Raw genomic sequence first — 24,674 nt, forward strand, 5'->3', positions numbered from 1 at the left:
TTCACACAAGTGAATCTATTGTCCCTGTGGTAAGGGTGAAGTACTTTACCTTGTTTTGAAGGTGAGTCATAGTATCCAGTGGTTCCAAGAGCTCACCACCAAAACAAAGAGGTAGGTCTTCAGTCTGGCTGAGTGTCATTTTCCTCAGTTTCCACAGAGCCTCTCAGTTATCAGGTCCCTATCCATTTGACAGGATAATTTTGTTCAAGGGCAGGTAGCTAGCAACAGAAATTCAGAGGCTATTTACAAACCTCTGCTTTTGATCTGCTTCTGACTTTGGTTGTGGTGGAGTTGTGTCACTCTTGTCCAGAAAGAACTTCAAGCTGGACACACACACACACACACACACACACACACACACACACACACACACACACACAGATAGTAATAAAAGTTGTTGAAGGGCCCAGCAGTCTTCTCTCAAGGAAAGTCCAAGATGTTAGTCAAAAAAGAGGTGATTGATGTGTTGAATAATGGCCACAATAAATTGTTTCTTTAGGATTGGGAGGAGCATGCAAGTAAAACTTTATCTCTGAGGAAACATCTGGACTTAGTCAGTCAGATGGTAATTCGTTGGCGTAAACTGGAATTGAAGTAAGTGACTCCTTCCCTTTTGTGAGCCAGGTAGTTTGAGTTTCTTCCATGTTCATTTATGTCATGTTACAGCCACAGAATGTACTTTAATCATGTTTAAAGCATGTTATTAAAATGTCCTTGTGCCATAGATAGTGATTCAGCAAATTGGACAACTGCCTTCTCTGTGTCCATGGTGAACAGTTAGCTTCTGAATCTGTAATTTCAAATGAGTTTGCATAAATGTCTCCACAGCTCTTTCTTATGTTTCAGGTGCTGGTCCATGAGTTTGGATAATATTATGAAGCGCCACACTGAGAAATCTACTAGGCACTGGTTCTCCATCTATCAGATGCTTGAAAAGCACATGCAGGAACGAACAGAGGAACAGGAAGGTAAGCCAAGTGACGTGTCCAGGGTCTAGAGAAACAGTTGTATAGCAAATGTTATACATTAGGTTCATGAGATAAGTTAGAATACAAGTTGCTTTGCAATTAAATGTTTGATACTAAGCACCCTATAATTCAGTTTCATAATTTGCTATGAGTACCTTTACCACAAACACTCATATGCAGCTGTTAATTGCCATTCACCATGTAGCTGTGATCCTAGCTTCAAAGTTCATTTTGATGCAGAAATCTACCCAGTACCCCATCCCAGGTATATCCAATGGTAGGGTAAGGAGTGATAGTTAGTATATGTTTTATTTATGTATATATGCTTTCTTCTTGGAATCTCTAAAGATGATAAACAGATGACCCTGATGTTGCTGGTCAGCACACTGCAAGCATTTATTGAAGGCTCTTCACTGGGAGAATTCCATGTGCGACTGCAGATGTTACTGGTTTTCCATTGTCATGTCTTACTGATGCCACAAGTTGAAGGAAAGGGTGAGGATTTTTTTCCCTTTCTCTCTCTCTCCTCCAAGGTAGGCTGTCATTATCTAGCCCAGGATGACCTGGAATTCACTATATACTTTCAGGGTGGCCTTGAACTCATGGCAATCCTTCTGCCCCTGCTTCCCAAATGCTGGGATTAAAGGCATGTACTGCCACATATCTGTCGATTCCCAACCCCTCTTTTTATTTCACTGCAATGTTAAAATGGGTTAAGTTTTGGATTCTCTACATGAGATATGTACGTGGTTGCAGATTTAAAACCAAGGTACTTTCAGTCATCTATTTATTTAGTATGATTCACAGAGAACATTCAAAGCAAAGATAACAGCTGATCAAAAGGAAGCATTGACTAGTGAGCAGTGGCCGAAGTAAATTGCTAGATGAAGCTCTTGGGAACTGATGTGTCCATCTTTCTAGCTAGACATTGTACATTTCCAAACATGTCATCAATTGATCCAGGCTATTGTGTTATCTTTTGATCTAGTGACAGCATGTCACATAAGGAATTGCCTATGAAACTCACTGTCAGTTGCTACCACAGCATGATTAGTATTAAAATATCACTGTAATATGAGTGTAGATTATACATGAGTGAGAAGTTGAGGTGAATATTTTTAATATATCATAAGCACAGTATCTATTGATTTTATGAGCTTCAGACAAGAATTTAAAGGGGTGATTTTGGCAGAACTTGAGTATATTATCTTTTATGAACAAAAGCAATAAATCTGCTAGAAGCTGAAATAACAAAAGTGAGCAGAACATGCATCTTTGGGAACTACTAAGCACATATACCTGTGGAATGGAATATGCTTGCTTTTGTGCCATAGGATAATGAGGAAGGCCCATCACATTTGAAATGTGGTATAGTTTTCTCCTTTTGATTTCTTCCAGATTCACTTTGCAGTGTTCTGTGGAATTTGTACCATTATTACAAGCAGTTCTTTGACCGGGTTCAGGACAAAATTGTGGAACTTCGTTCCCCTATAGAAAAAGAACTTAAAGTAAGATGGACAGCTATCAAAATCACATTTGGGAGAATAAAATCAGTCCATTATTTTTCTTTACTTTTGTTCTTTGATTCATTTGATAGTAAGACATGGATAAGGGGAAATAGAGGCAAGCATTGCAGTTTCCAAGTAGGATAACAAGGTTTACATGTGGTGGTGTTGACCCTATAGCTGACCTGATAGTTGTTTGATGGCCCAGTGGAGTGGTCCCTAGAGCATTGTCACCGAGTAGTGTGCTCTACTGGTCTTGTCTAGTCTTTGTCCACTTCAGAGGTATACCATTAAAGTACAATGGAGAGAGGAGGCACTTTAGTGAAAAGGGTTGGAGAGCCAACTATGGTATGAACTTTATGACTTGATTTGGTGGTTTCTAAGCTGGAATGAATATATGAATGAATATATATGAATATATGAATATATATATGCTTTTAGACAAATCCATGGTTTCCTTGTTAGTTTTAGACTTGTTCTTTATTTCACAGTCCTATATTTGGGATGGAGAGGGCTCTGGCCATGGGCAAATAAATGATATAGGATAAAATAGCCAGTGTTAATACAGCCATTTTCTTTTTTTAAAGTTTTTGTATTTATTTATTTGCATGTCTTTGTGGGTGGGTGTGCTGGAGTCTTTAGCCACTGCAAAGGAACACTATTTGCACCACTTTTTGCACCTGGCTTTACATGAGTAAAATAAAGTTTACATGAGGAATCCAGGCTCACAGGCTTTGCAAGCAAGTGCCTTTAATTACTGTACCATCTCTCTAGCCCTGAAAACCACTTTCTGAGCTTTGTTTATCTTTCAGGAATTTGTTAAGATATCAAAGTGGAATGATGTCAGCTTCTGGTCCATTAAGCAGTCTGTGGAAAAGACACATAGGTAATATATCCTTTAAAACTGACAGTAATCAAAATGCACGATTTTGTGTAATAGGCAGAAAGATTACACTTCTTTCCATGGTCTGACCTATATCATCCTTCTGCTAACCCACAACAAGATCTACCAGCAAGAAGGATGTGTGTGCCTCAACTGTGTGACCTAGTTGTGCTGATCTTTTACCAATTAGCTGTTAATCTTGAGTAAAGCAGCTTTGTCATTCCTTGCTTTACTTTTCTCTTGTAGAAAAGGTAGGATGACAGTACATAGCATATTTTTTTCTCATCAGAATCCAAAATGAGTGCCGGGTGTGGTGCTCATGCCTTTAACCAGCACTTAGAAGGCAGAGGTGGGAGAATCACTGTGAGTTTCAGGTTAACCTGGGCTACAACAAGATTCTACCTCAAAAAAACAAAACAAAACAAAACAAAACAAAGACAGCACTGGCCTTGGTGGCACACACCTTTAATCCCAGTGCTTGGGAGGCAGATTTAGGAGGATCACAGTGAGTTTGAGGCCACCCTGTGAATTCCAGGTCAACCTGAGCTAGAATGAGACCCTACCTTGATAATAAACCAAAAATAAAGAAGAAGAAGAAATCCAAAATGATTGAATAGCTAAATAAATCATTCTATACGAAAGATAGGTTATTACATAGTATCTTAACATTTTTCACTTTATTTATTTATTTTTCCTTCAAGGTAGAATCTCACTCTAGTCCAGACTGACCTGGAATTTACTGTGTGGTCTTGAACTGATGGTGATCCTCCTACCTCTACCTCCATCTCCTGAGTGCGGGCATTAAAGGTGTGCACCACCACGCCTGGCTCATTTTTCACTTTTTATTGACAACTTTGATATATATATAGACAATATACCATGATTGATTGATCATAATCCTATCCTTCTTTTTCACCCTCCTGAATCCCCCCCTTTTTTTTTTTTTTGGGGTTTTTCGAGGTAGGGTCTCACTTTGGTTCAGGCTGACCTGGAATTAACTCTGTAGTCTCAGGGTGGCCTTGAACTCATGGCAATCCTCCTACCTCTGCCTCCCGAGTGTTGGGATTAAAGGCGTGCGCCACCACGCCCAGCTTGAATCCCTTTCTTGCAACTGGTCTCTGTTCTATTTTGATTCTTTTTTGAGATAGGGCCTTGCTCTAGCCCTGGCTGACCTGAAATTCACTATGTATCTTATGGTTGGCCTCATACTCACAGCAATCCTCCTACCTTGACCTCCTGAGTGCTTGGATTACAGGCATGCACCACCACACCCCAGCTTTTTTTTTTTTTTTTTTAATTCCTGTTATATATATTTCACATAGATAGTGTCAGCCACTTTGAAGTCATGAATATCATAGCCACTTTATGTCTGGAAGGCTGAATTGTAAGCAATCTTTCCCTTCTTTTGGCGCTTAGCTTCTTTCCCCCACTTCATCTATGTTGGTCCCTGAGCCTTGGAGGGTGTGATAGAGCTGTCTCACTTAGTGCTTAATGCTCTGTCACTTCTTCTCCTTTGGGCCAGTTTTGAGTCATCCCAGTGGTCACCACCATCTGATAAAGAAAAACTTCTCTAACCTGCTATGAGAGTAGCATTAGGCATATCAGTGTTTAGAAGGCACTGGTGGGTATAACATGTGCATTTAGCCAGACAACAGTAGTAGTTTTCCCTTTTGGGCTTGTGACCTCCGCAGCCATAGGCTTTTCAGTACCAGGTATGTATTTCCTCCCACGAAGCAGACCTCAAGTCCAATCAGAGAATCTGGTTTCTCTCATAACAGACATGCCACCATTGCACCAGTTGGCACATCTTGCCTGACTGGACAGACATAGAACTTTGCAGGGTCCACTGTGTGTTAATACCATTGGTATTCTTTCTTCTCCAAAAGGCTATATGCCACATAGCTCTTCCCAACATCCTGACAGCTAATCAATAGAGAGGAGGCCTCTAGCTCAGCTCAAGCTTGATTGCTCAGTGTCATGCAGCCTAAGCATGTGGATTCTTTAGCAATAGCCTTTTAGTTCTGGTGGGCAACCAAGAGTGTTGGTAATAGCCTGTGATGTTTTATGGTGCTCATACACTTCCCTGACCAACAACTTGCTGGAAGGTATCCCATCCTCAGCATTGAAATTTTCTGGTAACAATTTATGGCTTCTGGGTATAACATTATCTACTTTCACAGGATACTTCTGCCCATTTTCTCTTTTTCTCAGCATATATATTATTAGCTAGTGAAGAAATGGATTTCCATGTGTCTTATTTATAACACCATAAATTTTTCATTTCATTTGTTTGCAAGAAGATCGAGAGAGACAGAATGGGTGTGCCAAGGCCTCTAGACATTTCAAATGGAATTCCAGATGCATGTGCCACTTTGTGCATCTGGCTGCCATGGTTACTGGGGAATAGAACCCAGGTCATTAGACTTTGAAGGCAAGTTCCTTAACTGCTGTGACATCTTTCCAGCCCCTATAATGTCTTAAAGTTTTTATTTTTTATTTATTTGTTTTGTTTTTTCATAGTAGGGTCTCACTGTAGCACAAGCTGACCTGGAATTCACTCTGTATTCTCAGGGTGGCCTTGAACTCACAGCAATCCTCCTACCTCTGCCTCCTGAGTGCTGAGATGCGCCACGACACCCGGGTAACATCTTAAATTTTGATTAACTCTCCTCCATCCTCTCCCCTTACCCCACTTAGACCCTTTCACCTCTACTTACATATCTACTATACTCTCCCCTGAAGCCCTTCTTCTCCTCCCTCCCTCATGGTCCCTTTCTAGCTTCTTGGCCCTAGTACTGACTTTTATTCCAACTCATACAAATCTAAACGTTTGAAGCTAGAATACATATATGAAAGAGAACATAATGGTGTTTGACTTTCTGAGCCTAGATTAACTCATTGTGATCTTTTCCAGATCCATCCATTTCCCTGTAGATTTCATAATTTCATTTTTTTTCTTTATAACTAAGTGAAACTCCATTGTGTAGATGTACCACATCTTCATTATCCATTCATAAAACATTTGCTTACTTTCATGTTCTTGAAAAAAAATTCTTTTATTAACATCATATCTATTATTCTGTGGGGTTAGGACCCTTTTCAAATTTATGAAGAAATTTGAAGCTGTCCTGAATGAACCCTGTTGGTCATGCCTGGTGGAGGGTGCCAAGGAAGAACAGCCTGATTTTTTGCCCAGGCCATCAGTTGAAGCTGCAAGTGAGGTGTCTCCCATTCAGAGTCTGAACAGGGTTTTGAGAGAGACCCTATTGGCCCATCCAACAGTGTGGCAGGTACTTGCTTGTGGGATGGTGCTTGCTTATTTCTGAGCTGGTAGAGCAAGGTCTTAGTTTCATAGGTAAAGGAATGTCCTGGGAACAAAAAGAAATATTTTTGAAATTCTGTTCTTTGGATGTATGTAAGATTTGATTGATTGTCAGCTTTAGAATGTGACCATGCAATGGCATTGAACAAAAACTATTGATGCTGTTGTGAAATGGAGCCTATGGGAAATAACTGTTGTTCTGTGAATATGTCATCTATCTGTGATAGAAGATTTGAATTACAGTTTAAGTAAATGCTAGCAAAGCTTCCTTGGCCTGTGAAGAAGTTGCGGTGGTGAATGTGTACTCCCTCATAGTGGTGTTGATTACATGCTGTGATGTCAATCATGGCCATTTGACTCATCATCCATCCATCATGGCTCATTTTCAGCACCATGTTTACAAAATTCCTAAAAAAATATCATTGTTCCCATGAGACTTCAGAGATGATAATTTTTTTATTTGGTGAGCTACAAGGATGACAGAGCTCTTGAATGATCAGGAATGCTATGCAATCACTGTTTAAGCACTTCTTTACATGCGGGGAGCTACAGGATTTTATGCCACTTCCTCAAGGAGTAAAATCACTTTTGGCTTCCTACGGGTCTTCCTACCTTGGGGTCCACAGAGTCAGTAGCAGAGGTTCTAGAGCTATTTTAGTTTCAGAAAGCTAACATAAACAGAGTGTATGGCCATAATATGGCTACACACATATCATATGCTTGACATTTATTTTTTCTCTTTTGAAAAAAGGAATATTTTTTTGCTCATTTATTAGAGAGGGGGTGAGAGAATGGGTTCTCCAGGCCCTCCAGCCCCTGCAAATGAATTCCAGATGCATATGCCACCTTGTACATCTGGCTTATGTGGGTTCTGGGTACTCGAACCAGGGCCCTTAGGTTTCTCAGGCAAGTGCCTTAACCACTAAGCCATCTCTCCATCCCTATTTCTTTTTCTTTTTGTGTGTATGTGATATTCATGTATGTATGTATCTGTGTATAGGTGCATATGTGTTAGGTGTTATGAAGTCAAAGTACAGTCTTGGGTGTTGCCCTCAGGTATGCTAACCACTTCTTTTTGAGAGATAGGGTCTGTTGTTATCCTGAAGCTCACCAATTAGACTAGACTAGCTGGCCAGAAAGCTCCAAGGAGCTTCCCATCTCTGCCTCCCTAGCACTGGGATTACAGGCATGTGCCACCACACCCAGCATTTTATGAGGCTAGTAGGAATCATAGTCAAGTCTCCATGCTTATAAGACAAGTACTTTACTGACCTCACGAGGTATGTTAACTGTCTTGCAGCTCATTTCTGTTCAGAATGTTTGATTTGCTAACGATAATAGCTTAGGAATTCCAAGTAGTCTTCAGAAGAGTGGTAACAATATGCTCAAATGGACAAGTCTCTTCATTGATAATGTCTAGAGTCTGTATTTGTGAACTGTTACTAGGGATTGGAGAATGGGGACAAAACTACAGTACAAGTCGGATTTGATTGACAAGATGTGCCTTGCTTTGTTTCTATTATTCATAAGTTCCATTCATTAGTTCTATTAGTCTGTGTTTATAGGCTAAAACCCAAGTCTTCTCATGACTTGCTGGGTGAAAGTGTTTGCACTGTTATAGTAATCACATACAAGCAGTAATCCAGGCTTCTAAATATCCATCCTATACACCAATTTTAACTTTAGAGTTGTAATTATTCTCATGAGATTTCAGAGATGATAATTTTGTATTTGATGAGCTGCAAGGGTATGAGGGAGATTAGATGGATTTAAATTTTAGCACACATTTAAGTTGTTATGCTTGGTGTTGGCAGGCAGACTAACCTATACTCTGTTTCATAGGCCTCAGTTCCAGAGCAGTGTCAGAGTGCTGGTTCTTTCATGTTGGAGGGGGAGCTTCTGCATCGCTTGCCAAAGCTCTTGAAAAAAATGAGAAAGATATGCCTGGCATTCATGAAGGAGAGCTTACTGCCTTACCTAGTGGAAGACCTGGATTGGTTTACAGGTAGGTGCCAGCAGTAAGGGGCAAGAGTAGGACTTGCTTTTTTCCTCCAGTGGCCCAGGATGACTGGGACTGTGTTATGTTTGTCCTTCTGACATTAAGTCAATAAGCAAATAGGCTAAAAATCAGTACAGTCCAAATCTAGAGCTTACTCAGAACACACAAACTATCCTTATTTTATCCTGCTGTCCTCACATGTTAACCAGATATTATAGGCCTTCACTGATTTGTTTAGGGATTTTGTTTTGTTTATTGTTGGTTGGTTGGTTTATGTTAGGGTCTTGCTATATTGTTCAGATTGGTTTCAAGCTTGGATTATCCTCTTCTCTCAGCTTCCTGAGTAGCAGGAACTAGAGGCTTTATACATGGCATACCCAGGTTTTGTGAGTTTTGTTTCCAAGATAGGAGTCACTGTACCATTGAGTTAAATCCCCAGCCATGGCATTTTTGTATATAGTACCTTGTTTATACTAATTCCTTGTGTGTAGAATTTGGTCACAGGGGTGGACTTCCCAGAGTCTAAGACATCCCCATCATTCAAAATACCTCCCTTGGAAAAAAAGAGAAGTAGTATTCATCCAAAGTCCTTCTTTTGTTCTCTTTTGTGTCAGAGAGGTATAGTAGTTTCTTGTCTCTGGCTATTTTTGCTCCAGACAGTGACAGATGAGAGTCAAGATCTGCTCAGTAGTATAATGGAACAAGTAGTTAGAAAAAAGAGTCCAAGAGATGGCTTAGCCGTTAAAGCACTTGCCCTGAAAGCCTAAAGACCCATGTTCGATCTCTCTCCAGATCCCCCGTATACCAGATGCACTAAGGTGAGGCAAGCACAAAGTTGCACATGCCCACTAGATGGCACAAGCGCCTGGCATTCGATTACAGTGGCTTAGGCCCTGGTGCACCAATTCTCATTTGCTCTCTTTCTAAAAATTAAAAAAAAAAAAAAAGAAAAGGGAGTCCACACCTATATTGTTTGGCTTGTCAAGCTTTGGCCACCTTCCACTAACTTTCCCTTGGTGAGTCTGCTAACACAGTGAGGCTGACTTTTTAAAAGGGTTGAAGTTTAATAGAAGAGAGCTCTTGGTTTTTACAACTTAAGTAAAATAATAGCTTATAGTTCACTGTTCACAGGAAGCTGTCTCAGAACCCAAAGACAAAGGTGAGTAGAGTCAGGATCTATGTATATCTCCTGGATGATACTTTGTGATACAGAGAAGCTTCTCTTTGTTAACCTTTCCATAGTGTCAGTGTAAGGAGTACAGCCATCTATCTTCATCTCATGAGTGCTTATATTTGTCTTCTAGGGCTGCCTTACAAAGGGTCAAAGTTTGGATGGATTAAGCAGTAAGATCCCTTGTGTCACAATTCTAGAATATTAATGTTTTAGCATTTCTTCTGGGTGCTACAGATGGCCACATTCCTGCTGTACCCACACAGCATGGTCACCCTTCCATCTATGTGCTGTGTCCTAATCTTTTATGGACTCTAGTCACATTGGATTAGGGTATGCTCTCATTTAATTTATCAGCCTTTTTAAAAGCCCATCTCAAAATATAGGACTGACATCCTGGTGGCTGTAACTTTTAACATACAAATTTTGTGGTAGGGGCAGCATCCTCGTGCCATGGTGTGTGTGTTTGTTCAGGAAAATAGCATTTTCCTATAGAGTTTATGTTTTGGTAGTACAATGCCCAAAGTTGAAAACACTTGTCAGCAAGTAGCCTTTCAAGAGTGGCTAGGCCTCTCAGTTTTTCTTTTAAAAATATATAAAGTGGAGCTGCAAATAAGTGCTTTTGAAATTGTGCAAATTAAAAGAACATTATTTTAGCAAGATAGGAAGATATGAAATAGCTCTTACATTTCCATGCTTCTTGATCATTGAGGTTCAAATATGCAACATTTACCAAATGCCATGGACTTAATTTAAGAATGCAGGCATAGAGCTGAATCACACCTAGTTCTTATTCTGCAAAATGTTCTTGATATCAAGTAATGTGAACACATTAGTACGAACCTGAGTTCTTCATATTTTCCCTATAGGTGAAGTGATTTCTTCTGTAAATGAGTTGCAGAGCTTACAGGTGGACTCCTCTGTGGAGAAGGAGAAGCAGCAGTCACAAGCCAAACACATTCTCATGCAGAAGCAGCGAGCGTTATCAGACCTCTTTAAACACCTTGCAAAAATTGGTAAGGATCTTACCTGAAACACTAGGAAATAATAATCATCAATTTTTGTAGGGGGAAAATAAATGCATAATTTGGGGAACATTTTGGAGACATTTGAAATAATAGGAAAGAAATAGGTAGGGTTTTGAAATGTCATACTAAAAGAGTTTCAGTCACATATAGGAAACTACTCCAGTGAAAATCTGAATGATCTTCAGTTTTTGTAGTGAGCTTTCTTAGAATCTCTGTCTTTTAAAATTTTTAATTAATTAATTAATTTGCAAGCAGGGGAAGACAGAGAATGGGCATGCCCGAGCCTATAACTGCCAGGGCCTTTAGCCACTGCAGATGTACTCCAGATGTATGTGCCACATCATGCATCTACCTTTACGTGGGTACTGAATTATTGAGCCATGGTCGTTTGGCTATGTAGGCAAATGCCTTAACTGCTGGACTATCTGTCTAGCCTCTTTCTCCCCCTTCCACCCCTGAAGTAGGGTCTTTCTCTGTAGCCCAGTATGACCTGGAACTCACTCTGTAGTTCCAGGCTGGCCTCGAACTCACAGCTATCCTAATTCTGCCTTTCAAATGCTGGGATTAAAGGTGTGTGCCACCACACCTGGCTCAGCTTTCATTTTTTATTCACAGCACCCTTCCAATATAGCACAAAGAACAGTGATTTTTAAATTTTACTGAGCATCCAGGGAATCTTGGTAAAATGCAGAGGTGGGTCTTATTTCTTTCTCTTATTGTGTCTTCCACAGGCTGGCTTTGAATTCACAATCCTTTGGCCTCAGTTCGTGTGTACCACCATAGCTGGCTCCCTGAGTCTGTAGATCTTACCAGTGGCCCTTTCACAGGAGTTTGCTTTGAATAGCCAGGGCGATGGGCTCTAACCCATTCCTTGAGTTAATTTGCTTTAATGAATGCTATTTTCTAGGTCTGTCATATCGTAAAGGTCTTACCTGGATCCGTTCGAAAAATCCTCAAGAGATGCTTCGTCTTCACCCATTAGACCTCCAGAGTGCATTGTCTATAGTCATCAGCACTCAGGAAACTGATTCCAGGTATGCTGGACAAGCCATTAAACCTCGTTGTCATCATTTGCCTCTCTAGAAGTGTTGGTTTTACAGATTAAGCAAGATAAAATTGTCAGGCTCAGGATCTGGGTAATTTTCTTTGTTATGGTTTCTTTTCTCTTTCCTGTATTTAACTTCCTGTTGTACTCTGTTTTGTCTTGTGGTGCTGAGATTGAGCCCAGAGCCTTTACATCATAAGCACATGATTTGCTGACTGAGCTCCAGCTCTCACCTCTCTTCTCTTTTTCTGATGCATGGGTTTTCCTAAGGTCTGCTCATTTCATTTGAATGTATAGCTGGAAATCTTTGAATGGACACTTTTTTTTTTGCTTTCTATAAATAAGTCCTAAAATATTATTTTTTTTTGTTGTTGTTTTTCGAGGTAGGGTCTCACTCTGGCTCAGGCTGACCTGGAATTCACTATGTAGTCTCAGGGTGGCCTCGAACTCTCGGAGATCCTCCTACCTCTGCCTCCCGAGTGCTGGGATTAAAGGCGTGAGCCACCACACCCGGCTCCTAAAATATTCTTGCTTTTGAGAATTCACACACTTTTGAGACAAGGCTATTTGGATGCAGTAGCCATCCAGAGGATGTTGTAAAGGATTTGCATGCATTTTCTTTGCTAAATGGTCCTTGTAATACTTAAATTTGAATTACAAAAATTGTAAAAATGGGAAGTTTACAGTATCCTCTAAACCCTTAGTTTTCAGGATGATTTGCCAAATGGACTTGCATTCCCTTCAGGTCATCTGTTGGCTGCAGTTGAATCATTCCCCCCCCCTTTTTTTTTCTTTTTGGATAGGACACATAGCTTCCCCCAAGTATGACTGAGATGTTTTGTTTCTTTTGCATGTCTGTCTTTAGTCCTTCCTTAAGTGCCAATATAAGAGCATCATAATTTACAACCCCAAGTCTCAACTGTGAAGATTAGACAAAGGTTCTGTTGAAGAAAACAAATTGTCAGCATTTCTTATTTCTTCATAATGCTTCCAGTGCTAAATATCCTCACAGAAGTAAATCTGTTCCCACTGTTGAATTTTGGTTGTGGCTACATATACTCAGATGTCTTAGGTGGAGGTTGATTTTAATTAAGTCATGCTGTTTTCTTTTCTAGGCTCCTTGCAGAAATCTCATCTTTGTGGGATGGGTGCCAGAAGTATTTTTATCGCTCTCTTGCACGGCATACTAGGCTTAACATAGCTCTTACAACTCCTGCCAAGGTAAAGTGACAAAACATGAGAATTATAGTAGTTGGTGGGAGATTGCTTAGTGGCTAAAGCATTTACCTGCAAAGCCTAAGGACTTAGGTTCAGTTTCCCAGTACCCACATAAAGCCAGATACACAAAGTGGCAAATGCATCTAGAGTTTGTTTGCAGTGGCTGGAGGTTCTGGAATGCCCATTCATATTCTCTCTCTCTGCTTGCAAAAAGGAAATAAATAAATTTGAAAAGAATTACAGGGGTTTGGGGAAGCTTCTGTTCTGTCCATCTCAGGCCATTGTTCTTGCCTTGCCAAGTGATGACAGCTCATTATTGGAAGCACTGGAACTTTTTGCAGAACATCATTAAACTTTCCTGTGTAATTTTATGTGAAATCAGAGTATCTTAAAATAAATTATATTATTTACATACTTAGGCAACTGCTCATATCAATAAAGCAAGTTTTTTCTGTGAGTTCCTGCTTCGAAAAGAAAAAAATATATATTACTTACATACGACTTATTTGCCAAGAGAACCAACTATAAAAAAAATTCAGGGAAAAAACTTTGTTGCAAATTCCATTTCAATTTTTTTGAATCTTGTGACTTGAGGAAAGACAACTAGGATCCATTTTTTGGGTCATATTTTGTTATATTTTGTCATAGTTCAGTCCTTTTATGAAATGTCAGTTATCTATAGAACCATAATCTGAGAACCATTGCTTAGAAATATAAATGTGGGGCTGAAAAGATGGCTCAGCAGCTAAATGTACTTGCTTATAAAGCCTACCAACCCTGGTTTGATTGCCCAGTACCCATATAAGGCCAGACACACAAAGTGGCTCATGCATCTGGAGTTTGTTTGCAGCATCAAGAGGCCCTGGCACACCCGTATTCATATTTTTCTTTTGAACTCTCAAATAAACAAACAAAATAAATTAAAAGGAAAAGCACCTATAAGTGCATTACCACTAGGATACAACACACCTGCAGCCTATATAAACATGGGTGGGTCCACCTCAGAGTTTCAAATGCAGCCTTGCTGGGTGGTGGGTGCCAGTAACAACTTCAGCATGCTTTTTCTTCCTCCTCTACCAGGAGATGGGCACTGGTAACCTTGAGAGGTGCAAAGGGTTCTCAGCACATTTAATGAAGATGCTCATATGTCAGCGCCGTTCACTGACCACACTAACTGAGCAGTGGATCATTCTCAGGTACTTGCTAACAAATGGGGATTGTGGCAAAAATTAGGAAGAACTACACAAGTCAGTTCAGAGGTCTTGCACTTGGTGAGAAGGAAGATGATTTTCTCTCAATTGTGAGTTGAATTTGAGTCCAAAAGAAGTAAGTGGGCTGGACATGACGACTCATGCCTTTAATCCCGAAGCTGAGATAAGAGGATCTCTGAGTTCAAGGCTAGAGTGAGAGTCCAGGTCAGCCTAGGCCAGAGTAAGATCCTCCTTCAATTATCACCTCCTCCTCCCCAAAATGAAAGGAAGATATAGTTTCTGTTAGCCAGGGTTTCTCCTAGTGGAAATTTGCTGATGTTCCTCAATGGAAACAGATAATTAAGAGGAGATTCCTGGGTGAGACAATCTTTCCAAACTGCATTCACCTTGCCTTCAACTGTTTTCTGCTCAGTTCATTTATTTAGCAAAGTGCAGTACATTTACTAGGTAATGACAATTGAAATCACTGCAATGATGTGGTTGATGGTTTGCAGAGGAATGTAAGGCCCAGGTGCTATGTAAAGTTGGATACTTCTCATGACAGACTAGAATGTGTCTAAATATTTTTAAAAAAAATTTATTAGACATCTTAAATGATTTCTTAACCTGTCTTGGAGAACCTTCTTCCCCCATGTGTTTGTGAGTGCAGGAATGAGTGAATATACAGTTCAAACCCTGAGCATGGCTAACATTGCTACACCACCAATCCTTTTTAATTTAGAAAAGCACTAACAGATTTTCTTTTTTTTAAAAAAAAGGTGGCATGATTGAACATACCATTTTGTGTTCCCCACATGTTCTTCTTTATAGGAACCTTTTAAGCTGTTTACAGGAGATTCACAACAGGCTGACAGTACCCCTGGTCTACCCTATGGCTTTCCCACCTCAAGATGGTGTGCAGCAGTGGACAGAGAGGCTGCAGCACTTGACCATGCAAACCCAGATAATATTGGAGCAGCTTTCCTGGTTCCTCCAATGCTGTCCCAGTGCAATGCCAGCTGCATGTCACAGTGATGCTCCAGTGCAGGAGCAGGCTTCTGCCTCCAACCCAGAAGGACCAAAAACTACCCAGGGAGAGAGATCCAGTAAGCTGCCAGACCCAATTCTCTCTGATTTAAGCTACCCATCCCCAGTACCTGGGAGTCAGCTGCCATCTGGTTGCCGGATGCGGAGACAAGACCAGCTCTGGCAGCAGTCATTTATAGGGCTGAAAGAAATGCTAAAAGCCATTAAAACTATGAAAGCTGATGTTGACAAAATTAGGCAGCAGTCTTGTGAGACTCTCTTTCACTCTTGGTAAGTGTAACTGTCTTTACTATTCTATTGTATGTTTGGGTGCTTTTACAAAGTTTAATCAGGGAATAAAACTAAAAATTATGCTTCAGTCCTCTGTTATTCAATGACATACATTTTACTTTCTGGCATATGTCTGTCTGTAAACTTTAAATACAGTGGGTTTTAACCCTCCATATGTTTTTTTTTTGGTTAGAGGGAAGGGTGTGTTGCTTGCAGCCACTTCCTTCCAATATTGTGACATTTCTATTGCAGGAAAGATTTTGAAGTTTGCTCTTCTGGGCTGAGTTGCTTATCCCAAGTTTCAGCACATTTTCAAGGTCTAGAGTCCTTGTTCATTCTTCCAAGGACAGAGGTTGTGCAAACAAACCCACAAATGGCATTAATTGAAAGCCTGGTATATGTCAGAAGAGAAATCAATAAAGCCAATGATGAATTTACTACTTGGAAAATACATCTCATTTCACATAACCAAGAAGGTAAGGACTATCTAGTAAGGAAGTGAAAGACCACCATAGAAATAAGGTAATAGAGAATTCAGTTCAGATTTTACTAATGACATTTTTTTTTAAAGGTAGGGTCACATTCTAGCCCAAGTTGACCTGGAACTCACTGTATAATCCCAGGCTGGCCTCAAACTCTGTCTGCAAAGTGCTGGAATTACATACCCAGCTGACATACTCTTTTTTTTTTTTTTTTAAAAAAAGATTTATACCTATATGAGGTTCTAAGGCAGGAAGTGTAATTAGAATCCATAGCTCTAAATGTTTTGGGACCCATTTGTTCAAATGCCTTGTCTGTGGATGGGCATCCTTTCACACATCTTGTAATGCAGATGTGGGATTGCAATATGGGCTCATGTGAAAAGCTTGGGACTGATGTGTTGGATATTATAGATACATTCCTAAGTATTCATTATATATTTTTACAAGATGATAAACTTACAGGTTTAGATAAAGTAACAAATGAGTATTGTTAATGGTTTCAAAGTTAGTGATTGATATTTTTTGTTTTGTACCATCTTAATAGGAAACAAGATATTGGAAGAAAACTTTGTTCAAGATTTCTCAGAGCTAATGGAAACTGCCATCCAAGCTATTCTCTGTGCCATCCAGAATTTAGTAGAAAGAAACAGTAAACATACAAAGGAAAGCACCAACCAAAAAAGGCCACAAGGAGAGGGTGGTATGTCTGAGATTAGATAAAAAGTAGTTTATAGTTGATTCTACCTTGGTAATTATTTGTTTGTGTGATAGATGTTAGAAATAGGTGCTGTAGCTGGACATGGTGGTGCATGCCTAATTTAGTCTCAGCAGTTGGGAGGTAGAGGTAGGAGGATCACTGTGAGTTTGAGTCCAGCCTGATAGTATATAATGAGTTCCAGTTCAGCCTGATCTAGAGCAAGACCCTACCTAAGGGGGTAATAAAAAAGAAGAAAAGAAATAGTTGACTATGAGTAGAAATAAATTTTTCTTCTTCTGCTATTCATGCTGTTATTTCCTTACAAATGAAAGAAGAAGCAGGTTTTGAGAGACTGCAACCAGGACATCTAACAAAACTCTTGGAGGATGATTTCTGGGCTGATGTGAGAACTTTGCATGTTCAGAATATAATTTCTTCCATTTCTGAGCTGTTGGAGAGGCTGAAATCCTATGGTGAGGATGGCAGCACGTCGAAGCACATGGTAACCATCTGTTCTTGGCTAACATTCTGCTCTTCAGGGTGTGTTGAGTAAAAATGGGTTTCACTTCCCTCCACGGGAAGAGTCCCAGAATAGACTTCAGTGCCCCAAACTTTGGTCTATTTGTAAATATCAACATAATTGATGAGTTCTTTTGCAGTGGCTAGAGGCTCTGGCATGCCCATGCTCTCCCCCCTTTCCCCCTTCCTCCCTCCCTTTTTCTTTCTCTCTCTGCCTCTTTCTCAAATAAATAAATATTTAAAAGAAACTTTAAAAAAGCTGTTAGGGGCTGGTGAGATGGCTTAGCAGTTAAAGCCTGTGAAGCCTAAGGACCATTGTTCAACTTTCCAGATTCCACGTAAGCCAGACACACAGGTGAGGCAAGCACAAGGTCATATATGCCCACTAGGTGGCACAGGTGTTAGATGGCACAGGTGTTTGGGGTTCGGTTGCAATGGCTGAGGCCCTGGCATGCCATCCCCCCCCCCCAAAAAAAAAAAATAGATAAAAAGCTGTTTCCTTTAATCCCAGCATTCGGGAGGCAGAGGTAGGAGGAGGATCACTGTGAGTTTGAGGCCAGCCTGAGTTTACAGAGTGAGACCCTACCTCAAAAAAAAAAGGGGGAGGGGCTGGAGAGATGGCTTAGCAGTTAAGTGCTTGTATGTGAATCCTAAGGACCCTGGTTTAAGGCTCAGTAACCCAGTACTCATGTAAGCCAGATGCCCAAGGTGGTATGTATATCTGGAGTTCATTTGGAGTGGCTGGAAACCCTGGTTTGCCTATTCTCTTTCTCTCTCTGTTTGTTGCTCTCAAATAAATAAATAATTAAAAATAAACAAAATTGGGCTGGAGAGATGGCTTAGTGGTGAAGGCACATGCCTGTGAAGCCTAAGGGCCCCGGTTCGATTCTCCAGGTGCCATGTAAGCCAGGTGCACATGATGGCGCGTGCACCTGGAATTCATTTGCAGTGCCTAGAGGCCTGACGTGTCCATTCTCACACACTCTCTCTCTTCCTCTCTCTGTCTCTAATTAATAAATAAAAATAAAATCTTTAAAAAATTATTTAAAAAAATAAAAATAAAAATAAAATAAAATTGTTTTTAAAAACCAACATGCTATGGGTGGCTTTTAGCGCATCGTAATTGCTAAACCACTTCCACTGTCTTATCTTAGAACATTGGTATCACTCCAAAGGGAACTGATGTTTGTTTAGTAGTGTAAATGAGTGTTTGTGTCACCTTAGGTCTTCAGACAGGCCTGCTGCTTGCTAGTGCGTCTGGTGCCCATGCTCTGCAGCTTCTCAGACCTTGTCCTCTTCTTCTTGACCATGTCTCTTGCTACTCACCGGAGCACTGCAAAACTACTCTGTGTGCTTGCCCAGGTCTTTACAGAGCTCCTCCAAAAGGTAAGGACTTTTTACATGGAACTCCATGAAGCAGCACACCCAAATACTTCCCCTTCATTTGTGCTAGGTTTGATGGATTTCTCATTTGGATCTTTAGAAATAGTGGGAGGTGATGTAGGGCTTTGTTTGACACATTTTTGGTAAACATATTCTCACTGAAGTCTTAAACTTGCAAAGGCCCAGCCCCAACCCAAACACATATAAGGAAGTTGTCTTTCATTCAGTTCACACATTGTGAAAAAGCACCAAGATGGCTGAGATAATAGACCTGTTCCTGATTCAGCAGTAGGAGATAGTTCAATCTAACACACATGACAGGATGTAGAAGATAACAGTCATAAGGTTGTTTGGTTCTTGGACTCGAGTTTGTCACTGAACCTTTCCAGTCCTTAAGTTAAAAGTGAGTCTTCCTGCACTTCAGTATTTTTGTGAGCACCACATTCAAATGAGTTTAAACATTTTATTTCTTTCTCAGTATTCTGATACAAACTGAAAGGAAGTCTGAACTCAAAAACTTTTAGTCTCTAAAATCCAATGAGCAGCAAGCTCGATGTTTGCTCATAGCTAGAGGATTAATGATGTAGCCACTTGAATGATAAGTAAGTGATGTTCAAGTTCTATATGTGGATATTGAGCCACTCACATCTCATTACTTTTTGGAGAAATGGTGTAGAAGAAAATAGGATAGGGTACAGCAAGGGAATAGTAACATCTTTGCCTATTTTCTGGTGGGTTCTAGAGAGGCTCCCCCTGTCAGATCTTTGTGCTCTGAGATGAGGGTCTCAACCTGAGCTCAGTGCACATGCAGTAATATATTGGAAGCCCAGTACTGTCCTAACTACAGCTTCTGCACTGCTGTGTTATGGGGAAAGTATCTAAATCTCCTTCCCAGAGTTGGACTCACTCAGTAGGTAGGTTATACAAAGTAACCAAAATATATTTCCTAATCAGTTTTCTGTGAATACATGTCTTGAAAGCAAGTTTGCTTTAAGTGGTTGTTTTTTGTGGGGGGGTGTTGGTTTTGTTTTTTTCGAAATAGGGTCTTACTCTAGCTTAGGTTGACCTATATAGTCTCAGGGTGGCCTCGAACTCATGGTGAACCTCCTACCACTGCCTCCTGAGTGCTGAGATTAAAGGCGTGTGCCACCACGCCCAGCTCTGCTTTAAGTGTTTTTAATTTTCTTAATTAAACTCAGCCTGAGTGGTGATTAGGGAACTTTAAAATAGGTTTGATATTGCTTCAGGTACAGGTTTAGGTGATAATTAAAGTACTTGCTCTATAGAAAGCTGTTGAATTGAAGTTAATGTGGTTGACCTTTGATTCTAATTGTTTAGTTAATTGGTAACCTTTTCATTTTTAGTAGATTTTCATCTTCAAATTAACAAGCACCTTTAGCACATATTTTCTTATCCAAAACTTAAATTTCTTATTGAATCGGCTTAATATCAGGTCTAATTTCCTTATCAGACTTTTTTTCTTTGTTTTTCAAGGCAGGGTCTGACCTGGAATTCACTCAGGGTAGCCTTGAACTCACAGTGTGCTCCTACTTCCTGAGTGCTAGCATTAAGGGCATGCACCACCACGCCCGGCTTTCACCAGTCATTTTCTGTCCTGGCTCAGTGACTTGCTCTTAAATAACCATCTTAGGTGGCATGGTGGTGCACACCTTTAATCCCAGTACTTGGGAGGCACAGGTAGGAGGATTGCCAAGATTTTGAGGCCACCCTGAGACTACATAGTGAATTTCAAGTCACCCTACCTTGAAAAACAAAAACAAAAAGTCTTAACCTTCCTTCTAACATATTTTATTCAAAGTTTTGTCTTTGCAAAATGATGAATTTTCACATCAGAAGCATCCACAATGCCAAAATCACATAGAATAGGGGCTGGAGAGATTGCTCAGTGGTTAAGACACTTTCCAGCAAAGCCTAATGACTCGGGTTCAATTCCCCAGTACCCACATAAAGCCAGATGCACAAAGTAGCACTTGCATCTGGAGTTCATTTGCAGTGACTGGAGGACCTGGCACACCCATTCTCATTCTCTGTCTATGTTCCAAATAAATAAATTGATTTTTAAAAATCACAGAATAAACCAGATATCAAGCTATGATAGTGTATCATAGCTGCCATTACCAAGAAGGAAAAGAACGCCAAGGGTCAGTATTGCATTTCCAGTAGGATTATAACTATAACTAAGCTAGGAAAAAACTAAGCATTTTTTGAATTCTCCTCCTAGGGATTTTGCTTGCCCAAAGAATTTGTGGAAGACTCAGCAGGAGAGGGAGCAACTGAATTCCATGACTACGAGGGAGGTGGGATCGGAGAAGGCGAGGGTATGAAGGATGTGAGTGACCAGATTGAAAATGAGGAGCAGGTACATTTGCACATAATTGAAAAAGTTACACAGATTGCAAAAGCTCTTTCCTCTTTTTCAATGTCTAAGTTATAATAAACTATCTTTTCTAGTTATATAACAGATTTCAGACTAATCTACATAGGTTTAAGGTTATTGGAACTTGAGCAGCCCTGTGAATAAAAAAAAGAAAAGCCACAGGAAGGGCCTTTGCAACTCAGCCCCTGGTTATGGCTATAATTTTGGAAGGGATAACCTTTACAGTTTTAAAAAATATCTTTATTTATTGGGAGAGGACAGATAGAATGAGCACTCCAGGGTCTCTAGTCACTGTAGACAAACTCCAGACACAAGGGTCACCTTGCACATCTGGCTTATGTGAATACTAGGTAATTGAATCTGGGTCCTCAGACTTCACAGGCCTTAACTGCTAAGCCATCTTCAGCCCTACAATTTGTTTTTAAACACATTATGATTTACACATGATGTCCACAGATTATTTTTGGTAGTAGAATTTGTAAAAGGGGGGTTGGCTGTTATAAGTACATTAAACAGAGCTGTCAAAGTTATCTAACACATTTTATCATTTCTTGTCTTTGGCTATGTTAAATGCTGGCTGTTGTTAGCTCATGCCTATAATCCCTGAAATTAGGAGGTAGGGGCAGAAGGTTCAAGGTTATCCTTGGCTACATAGTATCTTTTGAGTATAGTCTCAGCTAAAGCAAGATCTGCTTCTCCTCCAAAAGAAAAATTTCATGCCAGCTATGGTGGCACATGCCTTAAGCCCAACACTTGGCAGGCAGAGGTAGGATTATCACTGTAAGTTTGAAACCAGTCTGGGACTAGAGTGAGTTCCAGGTCACCCTAGGCTAGAATGAGACACTACCTCAAAAAAATAAAAAACCTTTGTGCTTTTTGTTTGTTTTGAATCAGAATGATTTTCAAATGTCTAAATGGGGATGGAGAGATGGCTCTGCACTTAGGGTTCATGCCTGCAAAGCCTAACGACCCCAGTTTGATTCCCCAATGCCCACATAAAGCACATGCATCTAGAGTGTGTTTGCAGCTGCTGGCATGCCCATTTTCTCACCTCTTCTTGTTCTATCTACAATTGAAATTAAAAATATTTAAAGCCGGGCGTGGTGGCGCACGCCTTTAATCCCAGCACTCGGGAGGCAGAGGTAGGAGGATCGCTGAGAGTTCGAGGCCACCCTGAGACTACATAGTGAATTCCAGGTCAGCCTGAGCCAGAGTGAGACCCTACCTCGAAAAACCAAAAAAAAAAAAAAAATTTAAAATGTCCAAATGTTCTCTGATATTGATGAATTGTTTTTTAAATGGCCTGTCCCATTTAGGATGATGTGTTTATGTTACTCTCCTATTGGACATTTAGGGTATTTAAATACATCTTGATAAATAAAGGGTAATTTTTACCACTTCAAGTTTAAATCAAATAATGAATTTTATTTAAGGTGTGGTTACAACTATTCATATTAAAGGTCAAACCAGTCCAAATCCCCTCTCGTCTTTGGCCAGAGAAACTGGAAAGAAATTAAAAAACCAAAAGGCAAGCCAAGTGTGGTGGCACACACCTGTAATCCCAGCATTCGGGAGGCAGAGGTAGGAGGATCACTGTGAGTTCGAGGTCACCCTGAGACTACATAGTGAATTTCAGGTCAGCCTGGCCAGTGAAACCCTACCTCGAAAAACCAAAAGGCTAATTCTGGTGATTTATGTGGTGGAGCTCAGTTTTTTGTTTTTTGGGTTTTTGTTAATGACAGATTTGGCACGCCAGGGCCTCCAGCCACTGCAATTAAACTCCAGATGTGTGCACCACCTTGTGCTCATGTGCAATATTGCACACTTATGTCACCTTATGCGTCTGGCTTACCTGGGACCTGGAAAGTTGAGCCTGTGTCCTTAGTCTTCACAAGCAAGTGCCTTAACTGCTAAATAATCTCTCCAGCCCTATTTTTGAGCTAGAGTCTCGCTAGCTCCAGTTGACCTGGATCTCACTGTAGTCCCAGGCTGGCCTCAAACTCAGAGCGATCCTCCTACCTCTGCCTCCCAAGTAGCTGGGATTAAAAGCTTGCGCCACACTGTGCCTGGTCTGTATTCCTTAAATTCAACTTAATTAGCCTATATTACTTCTAGCTGAAAAGAATTTATGGTTAAGACAAGTACAAATGAGATAGAAAAGTACAGTCCAAAAAAAAGGTACCAGAAAAATTGCTTGTGTCTGCTAAATTTTAAGTTATGTTAATTGTTTGATTTAACACATTCCTTGTTTTCTTACAGAAATGCTAGTAAGAGTCAGATAGGTATATGAGGATATTTGAATTATGGTACCATCCCTGCAAAATAATACTACATGTTAATTACATAGAATAAGGATTTGTGTCAACATGAAAATGTACTCAAGATTTAGTTTAGATGTTTGCAAAGCTGATCACATAATAGTTTGTAAAACATGATTGGTTTTGCTGTTTAAAAATAATTTGTTGTAAAGTTGTAAAGCAAATAAGTGATTAAGCTATATTGCCTATATTTTTCCTAAGTATGTGTTGATATATTTGTGAATTTTAGTTGAAGATACACTATTTCTTTGGGAGATTTGGAGAATGGGTGTGCTGTAGGCAACTTGTTTTTGCAGGGTTTTTTAGGGTTATTATAATTAAATTTTTGTTTCTTTTTATTTTATCAAAAGGCTTAAAAATCAACAGTAACAGCCATTAATCTTTTAACACTAATAAAATGTAGCTTAGGAATCAAATTAGAAAAAGTGAAAAAATTGTATTTATAGTGGGGCATTGTCCTTTCAGAGACCAAAGTGATAAAAATAGAGATGATTTGATAATAGGAATGATGTGGGGATGCTGAGTAACCACATATTTGAGATCCTCCTATGTGCTGGGTATAGTTACAAAAGCATCATAACAAGCTTGATTTTTGTTTTTAATTTTATAAGAACCTGCACATTCTATAAAAGTATCTCTGGGATAGATAAAGTTCTGTCAAGAAAGCCCAAATAATTACATATTCACTGATCACAAATGCAATAAAATTAAAAAAATGGCTCTAGAAATGTAAAACAAAGCCGGGCATGGTGGCACATGCCTTTAATTCCAGCACTCAGGAGGCAGAGGTAGGAGGATCGCTGTGAATTTGAGCCCATCCAGAGACTACATAGTGAATTCCAGGTTAGCCTGGGCTAGAGTGAAACCCTACCTTGAAAATCTAAAAAATAAGTAAGAATGGCAAAAGAAATATAAAACAAGCCATTCACATGTGGCTGATTTTGTTGATCCTCCTGCTGCCAGAAAGCCAGAGTAACTTTGGCATTTGTATTGTAGAGTTGAGGGAAGCATGAGTAAAATACAAGATTTATTGATGTTTCTCTATGATGCTTTTTGATTGAGGTGGAAGATACATTTCAGAGTGGTCAAGAAAAAGACAAAGAGGATCTTCACTCAAAATCTGTTATCAAGGGTGAAGATAATGCCATTGAGATGTCAGATGACTTTGATGGGAAAATGTATGATGGAGAGCTAGAAGAGCAAGGTTTGAGATTTTTTGTCATTGCATTCT

At 39.9% G+C, this 24,674-nt stretch overlaps 1 protein-coding gene across 4 annotated transcripts in view; it reads left to right on the forward strand.

Moving 5' to 3' along the window:
- Positions 1-24,674, forward strand: part of Mdn1 (midasin AAA ATPase 1) — a 229,453-nt gene that overhangs the window by 165,943 nt on the left and 38,836 nt on the right. For 3 of the 4 annotated variants that reach the window (XM_045154108.1, XM_045154109.1, XM_045154111.1), the window contains exons 68-85: positions 500-594; positions 847-968; positions 1,317-1,463; positions 2,367-2,476; positions 3,286-3,359; positions 6,448-6,646; positions 8,521-8,683; positions 10,718-10,864; positions 11,784-11,910; positions 13,037-13,142; positions 14,220-14,335; positions 15,161-15,646; positions 15,899-16,122; positions 16,673-16,828; positions 17,158-17,327; positions 18,569-18,730; positions 20,970-21,107; positions 24,506-24,647. In XM_045154108.1, the coding sequence (XP_045010043.1) occupies positions 500-594; positions 847-968; positions 1,317-1,463; positions 2,367-2,476; positions 3,286-3,359; positions 6,448-6,646; positions 8,521-8,683; positions 10,718-10,864; positions 11,784-11,910; positions 13,037-13,142; positions 14,220-14,335; positions 15,161-15,646; positions 15,899-16,122; positions 16,673-16,828; positions 17,158-17,327; positions 18,569-18,730; positions 20,970-21,107; positions 24,506-24,647 (2,884 nt within the window). The remainder of the gene's footprint in view (positions 1-499; positions 595-846; positions 969-1,316; positions 1,464-2,366; positions 2,477-3,285; positions 3,360-6,447; positions 6,647-8,520; positions 8,684-10,717; positions 10,865-11,783; positions 11,911-13,036; positions 13,143-14,219; positions 14,336-15,160; positions 15,647-15,898; positions 16,123-16,672; positions 16,829-17,157; positions 17,328-18,568; positions 18,731-20,969; positions 21,108-24,505; positions 24,648-24,674) is intronic. The other variant, XM_045154110.1, reaches the window with a different exon arrangement.

Source organism: Jaculus jaculus, chromosome 7 (assembly GCF_020740685.1).
Source record: "Jaculus jaculus isolate mJacJac1 chromosome 7, mJacJac1.mat.Y.cur, whole genome shotgun sequence".
In the NCBI taxonomy this organism is placed as follows: Eukaryota; Metazoa; Chordata; class Mammalia; order Rodentia; family Dipodidae; genus Jaculus; species Jaculus jaculus.